This window comes from Chelmon rostratus, chromosome 7 (assembly GCF_017976325.1).
Source record: "Chelmon rostratus isolate fCheRos1 chromosome 7, fCheRos1.pri, whole genome shotgun sequence".
Taxonomy (NCBI): domain Eukaryota; kingdom Metazoa; phylum Chordata; class Actinopteri; order Chaetodontiformes; family Chaetodontidae; genus Chelmon; species Chelmon rostratus.
In genome coordinates, this window is record NC_055664.1 from 15,426,967 (window position 1) to 15,441,496 (window position 14,530).

Below are 14,530 nucleotides of genomic sequence, written 5' to 3' on the forward strand. Positions count from 1 at the left end.
TGACATTTGGTGTTAATTACTAACAAACTACATATGATTCTGAATTAGGTTTAATATCTAAGACTAAGTGGGCCAATGTGGTATTTGTAACAAATCTTAGGATTCTTAAAGCTTCATATCATGTTAGGGAAGTCACTGGAAGACATATATGTGTTATGTATATTATTGTGTGCTTTTCAAGGTGAAAAAAACTTTGTATAAAATATAAGAAAACTTATGCTACATTTAAACAAATTCGGCCTTTGCCACATCAGTCCACGTCAGTCAAAAATCCAGCAGGTTTGATCTGAATTCCCCTTTTTTAAAAATTAAATGAATTGTGTTTCTTAATCTATTTACGTTACAACATGATTTGCCAAACGTTAAGTATTTATTTTTATAATTCTTGTATGTATATAGATTGTAATGTCATCCTCTCTCTCCCACTTTCCTTTCTTTCCTATCTCTCTCCAGCTGTCACTACCTAAATAAATCATAAATTAAAAAATCAAAACTCTAAATGATGCTTCTCTTTCAATGAGCCATCGGAACAGCTGTGTGCATCTTCTTTAAACAGTGAGATGGATGAGAAAAACATTTCGCTTGAGAAAGTGGTTCATAAGGGTGGTGTTGTCAGGAGTGGGGCAGCAAAGCAACACTCCGTCCGGAGGTGCAGAATTCATTGCTACGCCTCTGCCTTAATACATTAACTATAAGTTAGTCTTGCGCTTTCTTTGACTTTGGCTGCAGCTTAGAAAGAGCTCTCACTTTACTTGTTTAAATACCGCACCGTAAGCTAACGGCCTCGTCCTTCCTTGTGATTCAAGTGCGAGGCTCCTTTCCCGGGCAAAGCCCCTAAACCTGATTTGGATTCAGCCATGCAAAGCCTGGATAGGGCCGCTGAGAAAATGCATTGTCGGGGTTTCTTCAGTTCCGCCCCGCAACATGCATAACGATGTGTCGGCCTGTGAGAGCGGAGCGCTGTGGTAGAGGTTGTTTATGTGGAGTGCTGGGTTAGGGTTCCGCCCACCGAGGTATCTCTGATCGCAGGGCAGACAGGCAGAGAGTGTAAAATGGCGCACAGCTGTCGGTGGCGGTTCCCCGCTCGGCCCGGAGGGAGCAGCAACTCCGGTACCGGGAGGAGAGCGGGCCGAATCAGGGTTACTGCCTCTCTGCGGAGTATCTCGGGAGCCCACCCCAACGCAGCTGGGCTCGGACCCGGGTTTGATGCTGCACTACAGGTCTCTTCGGTTATCGGGAGCAACCTGCAGAAATTTCGGGATGTTTTGGGGGAATCGAGTGACTCGAGCAGCGGGGAGGTAAGCACAGGAGAGGACAGGAGCAGCCCGATGGTTACCCGGGAGGATCGGTTAGACAGCTGCAGAGTGCGGTTTACTTGGAGAGCCGTTTCTTACATTTCAGATGAGGAGCTAACGGTTACTCTGCCCAAACGATGAACGTCTTTTCCTTTTCCTAACGTGAAGTGTGACTGTGAGCAAACTTGTCATTTCCAGGATGCTCAGTTAACTTTGAGTTGGTTGTGTGGCCTTAAACTCTAGAGCAACGTGTTATAACGTTAACTTGAGTTAGAAACAACATGAACACCAAATGTTTATCAGATTTATGGTCTCAACAATCCTCCTGGAAAGAAAAGTTTTCTTCACCTCAGTGGAGTGTGAGGAAAGGCTACATCCACATAGTTAGGGTGAACTGGTGCTAACGTTAGTGTGCTAGCTCGATCAAAACACTGTGGAGAAATCCTGGTGAATACCTTCTTAATTACAGCTTACAATACAGTCAACACATAGCACATGTACTTGCACATTTGGTTACTAATGTACACAGTGTAACTCAGCAGTTACAATTGGTTTACTAGTTAGGCTACTTGACATTAGCTTGATGTGAAGCCGTCAAGGCTGGGCATGATGCCTTCATATTCATGTGCATCAACATACAGTAAAAGTTCTCGTCCTGTATTAGCATTAGTATTTATTCCATACAGTAAAATAGTATGTAAGCATCTGTGTTTATCGTAACGACGTTGTCCTCGTGGTGTAATAGCATGGGACCTTCAAGGTAGCATGTAATGTTTGAAAACAAGACATGTCAACTTGAAGGGGGCGAGAGTACACAATTGTGGTTTGTGATTAGCTAACGAGAACTTAGCGTCTGTCTGCAACGTCTCCGAGAAATGGTTGTTCACTGTTCACTCTGCTCGCTTCCAGATTTCTACAAGATATCTTTGGTAGCTAATTAGCTTAGTATTTACAACCCAAGCTCAGGGGCTGGCTGTTTGCAGTGAGGTGTCAGCCTCCCAAGCGAGGCTTGGCTAACATAGCTTAGTGGTTAGCTCGCAGGCTAGCTGTCTACATCTCACAGCTAAAACTACACCTTTATTTTCCTGTCGTAAGCGATGTTAAGTTGCGGGTTTGCTCGGGAGGTTGCTGTGTTTACCTCCGGCCAGCATATTGCTACGTAGCGGGTTCAAGCACCGTAGCTAAAGTTGGCGTAGCTCATACACAAAACTAAATCATTTCTATTGCTGTTGAGTGTTAAGCTAGGACAGCTACCATGCTACGCACTACGCCACGCTAGCCATCGGGGCTATTGCTGATGCATAGGAAAATGGGAGGTGGACATGTTTTCCCCTTCTCTACACAGCCAGTACGTAGCTAGTACCAAAATATAATCGGGTTCACAATGCTTAGAGATGACGTCTGATACGCAGCCACGCACTCAAAATCTCTCTGTTCAGTGTTGAAGTGCTAGTGAGAGTATACAATAGGGGTTGGTGTCTGAATTCGCTTCGTTTTATCAGAGAGAAGAGACTTGCTACTGACAGTGCGCATGCAGGGCTGGCTACAATAACAACGAGCCCCTTCTTGACGGACCGTGTGATGTGGGGGTGTGTTCGCCTTAGCGAACTACCATCTTCCTTCTTCATGATGAGCAGCATGCGCTCATTGCAGTGGGAGTACACTGTGTGGGGATGTTTACCACTAGCTCCAGTGCTCCCAGTCTGAGCACAGATGAAATGCTCATTTGGATGAAGTACAGCCGTATTTGTATGCATAGTAGTTAGGCATTTAGCTATGTTTTTTGTTTTTTATTCTGAACTTGAAACAAGCTTTGATTTTTACATACATGTGTGAATGATGCTGTGGAGAGTATAATAGGCCATATTACAGTGTAGCAGTCAGATTTGGTAAAATATTGGAAAATATTGTGATATATTCTGAAGACACATGAATTGTAATTGAAATATATTTGTGAGCAAATCACAGTTTAAGTAACTAGGAGGCCCTCTGACCCATTAGTAATGAAGACTGACATTTTTTCAGAGTTTTGCAGTATTGGGATGTGTGGAAACAGACAAGATCATTAAATCCCAAGGGAGCTAGAATTATAAGGAAGGTGCGGACACAACATGATGTTTTCATTGATTTTGAAGTGTATTTGTACTTTCTGTCAATTTTTCAGCATGTTTTGGAGAACATACATTTTACTTGAAATAGCAGTTTTGTGAGGAAAAACAGATAGTGGATTAGAGCATAACCGTGTTTGGGATCCATAGAGACAGACCTTAAAATTTCAGTCCAGCTTGACTCATATGAAGATTGTAGAGTCGTTTCTATCCATTTGTGCTTTACATTACAGCTGTATGATATTCTGGAGAAACATTAATTTTATATGAAACATCATTCTTAGAGGCAGTGGCTTTTTAAGTCATTCACAGAGTCCTTCCTTCCCCTACTCCAGTGAATGAGAGTATAGCTGTTTTCGGGATGTGTGGAGACAGATTGGGCTATTAAATCCCTGTGGAACCTGAAGCCTATGGACTTTGCGGACACAGCATGGTGGTTTCATTGAGAAGCAGTGTAGTGCCTGTCTGGCCAGACCGGGGCAGGATTGTTCAGGCTCACTGCAGCCTGCTGAGCTCACAGGGCGACCCTGAACAGAGCGCCAGCCGGACACTTGGCCACCCCTCCTTCCTCCATCTAGGCAGAAAGACCCAAATCCACTTCAGACACACACAACCCCGTCTGAGAGGCAGAGCAACTTTTCTTCTGACAGCTGCCACTTTGGAATGGATTACTAAGCCTATTGGGGTGGCTCAAAAGGGTGCTTGTTGGCTGTTGCTGTCCAAATGAAGGCATTTGTTAGCTTTTGTGTGTGTTCAGGGAATTCATTTTCCTGATCCGGCCAAATTGCCGTTGCTTGTTTTGGTGCCGAGTGCAGTCCACGTTGACTTTTTTGTAAATGTGTGACCTTATCACCCCCACCGCCACAGCTTCAACCCCAACGACACTGTCCACTCAACCAGACTTAACATAACTTTCACTTTTTGTTCTTGGTCCATTATATCTTGCCTTCTGCTACATCCATTCCACTCACATATTATTACCAGTGTTTAATCATTCATACAAAAGTGCAGCTGAATAGATGTATCAACCCAAATGTCTCTTTGCCTCACTGGTTTGAGAGAAATAGTGTGTTTGAGCGGAAGGGGCTTCAGTCCAGCAGGTGTTTGGCCTATTTAAATGGAAGACCCCCCACCCCCACCCCCCTGCTTACCCATCCCCGAGACAGCGTGTGGATTGGAGCAGGAAGCTTTGTGTCTGCTTTTATTCTAGCTCCCACAAAGTGCGGGCGGCTGAAAGAGCACAGGCAGGGATATCAAAGGGTGCGGGGCGACCCCCTCCTCCCAACGGGACAACGCTGGGAGGAGAATTAGTCACAGACCCTCCCATCCATGGCTTTATTCTGCTACAACAGAATGCTTTCGGAGTTGCCTGACTGGGAGAAAGGCGGCAATTGTGTCGTCTTTCTTACTCTTTGTGTGTGTGTGTGTGTGTGTGTGTGTGTGTGTGTGTGTGTGTGTGTGTGTTGGGTTGTAGTAGGGGTGTCCCTAAGACTTTATGTCCCTTATTGCACTCAGGAGTGGGCGTGTCTTCTTTGTCTTTATTTTGATTAGAACTTCAATTCACGCTGCCTGCTTGGGTGGGTAGGAGGGGGTGTGTTTGTGGGTGCCTGCCAGCCTCTGTGTGAGAGTGTGAGTGTGAGGGCAAGAGAGACACCAGGCACACGTGCCAATCAGTCTGTTTGTCTTTGTCCACTGACTGTCTTTGTCTGTGTGTGTGCGAGGTGTAGGAAGAGGATGCATCTTGCTCTAGAGAGTGTTTGTTTTGGTTTGTGTGCTGTCGAGCAAATGTGAGACAGTTGCACTTCGTGTTGGGACACTTGAAAAAACAAATGCCCACCTTTTGCTTGGGGCTGACAGAGGTCATAAAGCAGTACCTCTGTACAATTCACTCAAGTGGAGGAAGCAACTAATCAGTGACTAAGACTGGACCTTTAACTTAAATGTAATCTGCTATGACTCACATTCACTGTTGTATGCTTAATAGTATTTGCTGGAGCAACTGTTGGAATTCCTCTGTGGCCTTTTTGAGATGTGTCATCAGAGGGGTCATATAGGAGTATGAGCTCATCACCAGATTACATTCCAGGAAGGGATGAGGCATCGTGTCTGTACAGTAAATCCAAACGGAAAGCTTCCTGGAATGTGTCAAGAAAATGTTTTCAGACTAGTTGGAAGGAACCACTTCTTAAGATGTGTTCTCTAACATCATACTGACTGTCAGGGTCCTAACCTGAAAACATACACAGCTATTTGACGTCCCTTCTCTCAGTCTGAGTCACATTCCTGTCATCCTTTCCCTCCTCATTACTTTTACTCATGTTTCCTGTCTTAGAGTAGGTAACTTTAAACTCAATTTATTACTTTTAGTTGTACATTGATGCCAAATGTGATCCCATATCGTGCACCTATTATCAAGTCTCTAATACTTGCATTTGTTATAAAGAGGTGCTTGTGATCTCAGTCTACAAATTTAAGCATATTTGAATTTTGCGCTCATTATATCTTGCAGTTAAAAAGGATGCAAAATATAGGGGTGTGGGGCAGTTTGGGTGTGGGTGAGGCATACGTCTCAGCCTCTGGGGTTCCAATCCAGCTGAAAATATTTGCCACATTACCCAGTGTCTTTTGTGTTTGCCCAAAGAAAGACTTACATGAACGATTTCTGGGGAAAAAAGTAGAGATTGTGCTTTATTTGCCACTTCTGCCCGCTGCAGATTTTAACTGAACTGGAGGTAAACTAGGTCCGGCCATTGTTCATCCACCCACTTCCCAGCCGACATAGCATTAACTTTTTGTTGCACTATGTGAGCAGCCCACTACTTCCTTAATTTTGCAATTAATGTGTATAGCTATTAAAAAATTAGTTGCATATAAAGATATTTTTACGTATCAAGCCTTTTTTTGGTTCTGTGAACTTGTTCTTTTATTTTTCTTTTCTTTTTTCACTTCCGTATCCGCTACAGCTTTTATGAGCACCTGCAGGCTAGAGCTGTGTTGGAGTTAACCTTAATTAATCTTCGCCTGGGATTCCATAATCAAGTAACAAATTCAGAACGAGCATACAATTCATGTAAAGCAAGGAATAACTTTTCTAGATTAAAACCTGCCTTATACCCTGCCTGGAAAACTGGTCCTGAATCTACAGGCCATCATCTATAACCAGTTCGAGTTCTCTTAAATGTTGTCTTGGAAGTCCCGTTAGCTTTCTCAGTGTGCGAAAGTGCTGTCAAAATGATACAGAGACGTACACCTCAAACCAAATTCACATCCGTCTCCTAACTTTTGGGGGCTGTCCCTTCACCTCTTGAAAATAATAATGTTGCTTCCACAATGAATCAGACCGGTTTCCTTTTCTCTGTCTGTTAGTATTTTATACCAAGTCATTTGGGCATTGATCAGTTAGATGAGATGTGACAGACCAGCAGGAAGTAAAACTGCCTCGATTTTCATGGTGAGAGTGACAGGAAAAGCCGGCAAAGATAAAGAAGGACTTGAACAGTTGCGTTCAAGAACATTCTTGCTCTCCTCAGCTGAAGAGATGAAAAATAAAGGAGAAAAGAGCAACTCAGGTCTTATGCAGGCACGGTGGTACATGAACCTTATCATGCTAGTCTACTACAGTGTTTGTTTACTTCTTGAAGTTACCTCCCTGTGCCTGCCCTACTACTGAGCTCATGGTGAGCCTTGTGTTTCACACGCTGCTGCTCTGTGCTCGGCAGTCAGTGGGCGGGAAGCGAGCGAGCAAGCAAGCAAGCAATGAGTGAGTGACTGAATATGTGTTTGGGAGCATGGCAGAGAGCAGGCGTAAGGGGGAGGAATGGGGGAGCCTTGTCGTGTGTGGGAGGCCTGTTTAGATTGGGATTTGGCAAGCTTCTGCACGAGCATGTTGAAACCCCAAACCTCTTTCATCCTCAGTGCTCCCAAGGGACGACTGCGCTCCCTCTGTTGTTGATCGTGCATGTGGTCAAGATGCTGCTTCCTTGTCTCTTTTCCTCTCCTCTTCACCCTCCTCCCACAGCCCTCCTCCTTTTCTCACTCTTGTTTGCTTGCTCGCCTTGCCTGTGCTCCCCTCCCCCGCATATTCACTTCTATGTTCTGCTTGTTTACATCTTGCTGTGCGGTTCACACGCAGGGTGTGTGTGTGTGTGTAATTTTCCCCCCCCGCTAAACGTGCGCGTATGTGGCTGACAGAATCAGGAGGTACATGTGTGCATGTATGAGTGTGCGTGTACATGAACCTGTGCGGTCGGCTCTATGCACTTGCCTCTAGAGAAGCGTGTTGTGATGTCATTGACTGCTACTCGCGCTATCACAGCGAGTCAGATCCGTCCGTTGGTACTCCGCCCCCCTCACCTCTGCAACAACACCAACCAAGAGCTTGCTCAGAGAGGAGAGGATGCTGGTATTACTGTGAGGAGAGGGGAAGAGGAGAGAGACTGAAAGTGGAGAGAGAAGCGTAAGGAGATGAGCAGTGGAGGATGCTTAGACTAGTATTGCCTGCCAGGATAAACAGCAGTATTGACTGTCTGTTATTGTTGTTTGTTTATATGTAGAGCAGATGAAAGGCAGTTTTGTAGCACACATTAGTGGTTTTTTATGTTTTTTAATTAGATTCCACACCGTGCGTGTTTTTCAGACACATTTAGGTATCAGTTATTCACATTGTGATGTGTGTAACTGTTAGCTGGTGCAAATCAGTTTGCATGTAGTCATGTGCACACACTTGTGTGGACTACACTTGGATAGCAGCTGCTCTACAAACTGGGCCAACGAGACCTCAACTGCATCCCCACACGCTGCTATAAATAAATATGATGAAATGACATACTCACCTCCACTCTTAAACACACACACTGATTGGAAGAAGTAGTGGCACACAGAGGATACTGAAGATGTTAATCATCCTCTAGTGATTTCTCTGTTCGTCTGTGCATCTCAGGGCTAAACTTGGGCATGAGGAAGGATTGATGTACAGCTTGTGCACATAACATTTACAGTTGCATAAATTGTTTCTTGAGCCACCACCACTGAAATTGTCTCACAAAGATTGACACATTTTTGAAAGAGTAATTCAGTAAGCAAAATACCAAGTGCAACTTGTGATATATTTGCTTATTTTTGTAACTGAAATCTGCAATCTTAGATTTTCAGATGCTTTTTCACACATCATACGAGCCAGTGCCTGACAAATGGGTCAATATGCTTTTTCACACTTGTTATAAGGTTATAAACCCCAAGTTCCCATTCCTGTTCACAGGAAAACTTTGAACTCCATGTGTGTCAGTAGAAGAATGGGACTCATGGTGCATGTCTTGTTTTTTATGTCAAAGCTGAAAAAAGGTCAGCTGTCGAGCAGATGAAGTCAGACTTTCAAAATGTGAGTGTCACTTTTGTCAAAATGGGAGTATAAAATCTTACAGGATGAATGCATTGGATGAAATTTGGGGTAGTTGTAGCTAACAGGCCAAGCATTTCCTCCAGTTCAGAAAAACTCTAAAACTAATGAATTATGAGACAAATTGGGACACAAGCATGGTAACATGGGAAACATTAGCACATTATCCTGCAAGCAAGTTTATATGCTAGACATTATACTAGCACGTTAAACATGTTGCATGCAAAATATCTGTATGTCAACATCCAACAGAGGGCATGTTAACATGTCAGCATGCTAGTTGTTAGAATTCAGCTAAAAGTATAGCTGAGTGTGAGTACTTCTGAAGCTGCCAAAGTAAATCTAAGACTGATCAAAATCTATTCACAGCTAGAATAAGTTTCATCTGAGATGTTCTGAAATGGTCACTGTACATAAGGTTAACCCTTTAGATTGAAGAAACAACGTGGCCTTTCCTCTGGTGCCACCCTCAAGCCACACTTTACATTTTGTGTCTCGCTAGTGGAAAGGACATAAACTGGTTAGGGCTGCTCACATGGTAATAGAATATAGGCCTCCTCTTTTGTGTCTCTTTGCCCTGGCTGTCTTTATAGTTGTCTGTGTATGACCAGCCACCTTAGTATTTTACTGTTCCCTCAGGCAATAGGAAGGAAGTCTGTGCGATGTGTTAGTCACCCAGTAAGATTTGGTTGTTTGCAATTCAGACTGTCTGTTGTGGCTTGAGCCTTCTCCAACTGCAGGCATGTCATCCCGAAAACCAGAGAAACATGAGAGCACCAGAGTAAGCCAGCAGGCAAAAGTAAGATTGAGGACATCATTATAGCCTTGAAGCCTTGGTCTTCATCTGAGTCTGACTTCAAAAATGACTCAAGTGTTGCACATCTAGGGCAACTGACAATTATGTACCACAATGGATGCTATAAATCTGAGCTGTTAACCAACCACTGCTTCTTCCCTGTATTTTAGCATTACAATTGTAATGTAACCTACGCTTGTATGGTCACAAAAGATTGATTAGTTTTCTTTTCTTTTTTTTTTGTAGGAAGAAGCGTTTGGAGGATTTGGAACGGTTGCTGAGCAGAGAAGAATACAGAGCCCTTCAACAACGTCTTCAGGTAAAGTTACTCAAAAATAACACCCTACTGGTGTTTCAGGGTCATTACTATTGTCTTGAGATGCCTATGACTGTACAGCGTGTCTATATGTAATGCTTCTATGCTCTGATTCTATCGGCAGGCCCACCCATACAGGAGAAGAAACCCAGAGGCCGTCCCCCGCGGGCCCTGACTGCCCAGAAAGCTGCTGCATGTCTACCTTCCCCCACCTCCCTTCCCTCCCCAACACAGGCGAAACCTGAAGGCCCTGACAGGCCAGCTGAGAAGGTGAAAAGGCTGCCTGGGAGGCCACCTGGAACTGGGGAAAAGAGAAGAGGTCGACCCCCATCTTCAAGTAGCAAGAAAGCTTGGAGTACAGGCAGCCATGCAACAGGGGAGGACAGTAGACAGGCAGGGTCTGAGTTGGGCATGGATACAGAGGAGGACAAGGACAGAAAGGGCGCCAAGAGGATGCCACTGGGCTCTGCTCAGCCACATGACACTGAGGCAAAGCTTCCCAAAGGTGGACGGGGTGAATCCAAAGTTACCAACCTGAAGAGGCTGAAAGCAACTAAACTTGCCCCTCTCAAGTCACGGCTCAAGACTTTGCCTGGTGTACCCCGACGCAGACGTGGGCGACCGCCCTCAGCTGAGCGTCTCAAAGCTGAGGCGGCAGCTGCTGCTGCTGCTGCCGCTGCTGCCGCACAGCTGTCTACCTCCATTGAATGTGGGGAAGGGAAACATAAGGTCTTTAGGGCCAGAGGTGGGGATAGAGGCACAGACCCACACACTCCTCAGCAGCCCATGCTGGGGAATGTGGATGGTGCTGAGGACCAGGACTCTTCCAATCCACCTGCCTCCCTGTCTCCCTCCAAGCCAGGCAAGACAGTGGGCCTCAGAAAAAGTCCTCGCCATAGAAAGCCTGTCAGAATTGTTCCCTCTTCTAAACGCACTGATGCAACCATCGCTAAACAGCTGCTGCAGCGTGCTAAGAAAGGAGCACAGAAGCGACTGGAGAAAGAAGCTGTAGCCATCGGGGGTAGTGGGGCAGGAACCATTGAAGCTGGCATCAGGAAGACGCAACTGAAGAACATCAGGCAGTTCATTATGCCTGTGGTCAGCACTGTCTCCCTTCGCATCATCAAAACCCCCAAGCGCTTCATTGAAGATGAGGGCAGCTTTGGAACTCCGCCACCCCATATGAAGATGGCACGGTTAGAAACAACTCCCTCATCTGTCTCCACATCTGCCCAACCCACCTCCACAGCCTCCTCTTCCCCCTCTCCTGTACCGGTCTCCTCTACACCTGCTATTACTAGCACTGGCACCACTGCTCCAATTGACAGCCTCCCCCCTCCACCACCTCCGGCCCCTGCCCCCAGTGTCCCATCAACAGCTGCCAGTCTGCTCAACAGCAACACCAACAATGCCGCCAATGGGCGATTTAGCAGTAGCGCGGCATCTTGCGGCTCGAGTGCTGTGTCACAGCATTCCTCCCAGCTCTCCTCTGCAGAGTCTTCCAGGTCCAGCAGCCCCAGCTTGGATGACTCATCATGCGACTCCCAGGCTTCTGAGGCCACACAGGCTTTGTCAGAGCCAGAGGATCACTCTCCGTCCTCGCAAGGAGAGAGGGTTGCCAACCTGTTACACAGCTCACAGCCTCCCTCTCCTCCCTCTGAGCCAGAGCCAGAGCACGTGTTGGCAGAGAGGAATCGACGAGGCCGAAGAGGACAGGGGGTCGGCCGGGGAAGTCAGAGCCAGAGGGTAAGAGAGACTCTAACCACTGGGGCTAAAAAGCCTATCATCAGCCCACCAACAGGAGTGCTGATGTCCTCCTCTACACTTGTAAATTCCCAGCAAGCTTCATCCACAGCCTCCTCCTCTTCTTCACCTCCACCTCCCCCTCTCCTCACCCCTCCGCAGCCTCCCCAGTCAGCTTCCTCCAATACAACTGCTATCAGTGAACACCACCCGCAGTCACCCTGGATCTCTCACCCCATCCCTCCTTTCCTGTCTGGACCATCAGTGCTGTCCAGCTTGTCAGACAAACGAAGCCGCTCAATTTTGAGAGAGCCCACCTTCCGCTGGACGTCCCTGTCTCACCCTGAACAGCAGTACTTTTCCTCAGCTAAATATGCTAAGGAGGGCCTCATCCGCAAGCCCATATTTGACAACTTCCGTCCTCCCCCTCTCACAGCTGAAGATGTGGGGCTGTTGCCCCAAGGTGTTAGTGGAGCAGGGGGAGCTGCTCCAGCTGCGTTCCCGGCACCAGGCAGCGGAGCAGGAACAGGGACTCGTCTTTTTGCCCCTCTTCACCCACACACCCACCATCAACATCCCTCTTCATCGCGTTTTGATGCACCACTCCAGAAGCGCAGCCCATTGCTTCGTGCTCCGCGCTTTACACCCAGCGAGGCCCACTCTCGGATATTTGAGTCTGTCACCCTGCAGTCATCTTCTGGAAGCAGCCCTGGCTCTCTTTCCCCACACCAGACGTCCTCTAGCTCCAGCAGAACCTCACGACGTAGGAGAGGACTGGTCTCCGGAACACCACGTGGCCATCCACGGTCTCCTTCCCACTCAATGACCAGACGCAGCAGCCAAATGGGAGGCCACATGTCTGTGGGGAAAGGCTCCTCTGACATGTCTGCGCTGACAGGCTCTGTCACCAGTAGTAACCCCAGCTCTTTGCCAGGGGTTTCTGCAAGTCCACTAGCCACTAGTGCCTTAACTCCTACACCTTTCAGCACCTTTTCCTCTGTATCCTTGGGTCTTGCCTCACAAGGGACGCCTGATAGCAGGAGAGGGGCTGCCGGAAACCCACCTCCTTTGTCAGCTACATCGTCCTCTTCTTCCCCACTTTTCCCACTCTTTCCTTCCAGTGCCCAGGACACGGGGCGAGGAGCTGGAAAAGGAGGTAAGGACAAAAGCTTGTCAGCCCCCCAGGAACCTGCTCCAAAAGAAAAAGAAAGGGATACTGAGAAAAATCGAGAGAAAGAGAAGGAGAATAAGCGTGATGGGAGAAAGGATTTGGAGAAAAGAAGTAAGGTTTCTACACCAGATGGCTCGCCCAGTGCACCTTCCAGCTTGTTTACTGTGGATGGGAGGGACTCAGAAGATGCTCTTTTATCTCTTGCTCCAAAAAAGGCTCCAGGGAGAAAAAAATCAACATCAGTTGACACGGGTTCTGACACTGCTTCCTCAGATGTGCGTGGGCTCCATTCCACTGTTCCCGTGTCCATTGCTAAAGGGCGTCTGTCTAAGAAAGGCAGACCATCTGAGAAAGGAACAGAGATCGAGGATGGGGAAAAGGAGAAAGAGAAACAAAGTGCTCCTAGCCAGCAGACAGCAAACCTTCCAGGGCAGCCAGGCAGACAACAACTCCCTGTCTCCTCTCTTGGATCAATGTTGGCACAAGCAGAGAAACAGCCTGTGACCGACAAGCGGGTTGTTGGACTACTGAAGAAGGCCAAAGCCCAGCTCTTTGAGATCAAGAAGAGTAAGATGAAGCCTGCAGACCAGACAAAGGTCCAGGTCAGTTTTTCGTTTCATGGCTAGCTTTCACAGTTATTGTGTCTCCCCAACAAAAAACTTGCTCATCTCTCATTCTCATCGTATAGCCACGAGCGACATAATGCTATGAATTTTTGCTATAAATAGAAATCTGTGTTTGTACTTAAAGTGAAACTTGATGATAGGAAAGTCCCACAGAGGGGTTTTGCTCAAGGGGAATTCTGTTAGTCTCATACATTATGCAGAAAGCAGCACTCGCTGTGCTTTTGAAAGTATTGTAACATAATATACTCCCCTGTTTATTTATTATAGTCATTGCAAACTTTCAAGAGAAAAATTCCCTGTCCCAGTTGAGCTCATCATAGCTGTTGCACAAACTCTAGTTTTGACAGTACCTGTACATCCTCCACCGTTGCTTCATCAGCCTCAACATTATTAGACATTATCTAGAGATAAATGTTTTGTGTGGTTTCATGAAACATTCACAGCAAATGAAATTAACCCTGTAAGGTCGTGGGCAACACCTACATGTGTGCGATTGTCTGTGTATGTATTGTCATCATGAAGCACGCTCTTCAAATATATATTTCACTTTTTGCGGTCATTTGTGCTTGTGAACAGGGTCAAGAGAGTGACTCATCAGAGACCTCAGTCCGTGGCCCACGCATCAAGCATGTATGTCGTCGTGCAGCTGTGGCTCTCGGCCGTAATCGGGCAGTGTTCCCTGATGACATGCCCACACTTAGTGCCTTGCCCTGGGAGGAGAGAGAGAAGATCCTATCTTCCATGGGGAACGATGGTGAGGCACACTCAACCTCTGGTCTCCACCTGCATGTGGATTACAACCTGGCTTTTAAAGTTTATTGACTCGAATGTGGAGATATAAATGTAATGAATGGTAGTCTACAGCCTGAGCATGATAATGGACTTGAATACACATCTAACAGGATTGCCAGATGTTATAGTTCAACAGGTCACACTTATACTTGGCTTTTTAACAATTTTAACACAGATAGTATTACAGGGAGAAAAAAAAACACTGCTAAAACTTCACATTATCAGGCCCTTTACTCAAGACTATTCCGAGTTGGGGCTTGGTTAGCACCACTGCTTGGCCCTATTATA

The 14,530-nt window shown here is 46.4% G+C and overlaps 1 protein-coding gene across 4 annotated transcripts in view; it reads left to right on the top strand.

Moving 5' to 3' along the window:
• Positions 1-1,052: 1,052 nt before the first annotated feature.
• Positions 1,053-14,530, top strand: part of kmt2a (lysine (K)-specific methyltransferase 2A) — a 37,368-nt gene continuing 23,890 nt past the window's right edge. For all 4 annotated transcript variants that reach the window (XM_041939971.1, XM_041939973.1, XM_041939974.1 and 1 more), the window contains exons 1-4: positions 1,053-1,298; positions 9,841-9,913; positions 10,035-13,426; positions 14,027-14,204. In XM_041939971.1, coding sequence (XP_041795905.1) covers positions 1,053-1,298; positions 9,841-9,913; positions 10,035-13,426; positions 14,027-14,204 — 3,889 coding nt within the window. The remainder of the gene's footprint in view (positions 1,299-9,840; positions 9,914-10,034; positions 13,427-14,026; positions 14,205-14,530) is intronic.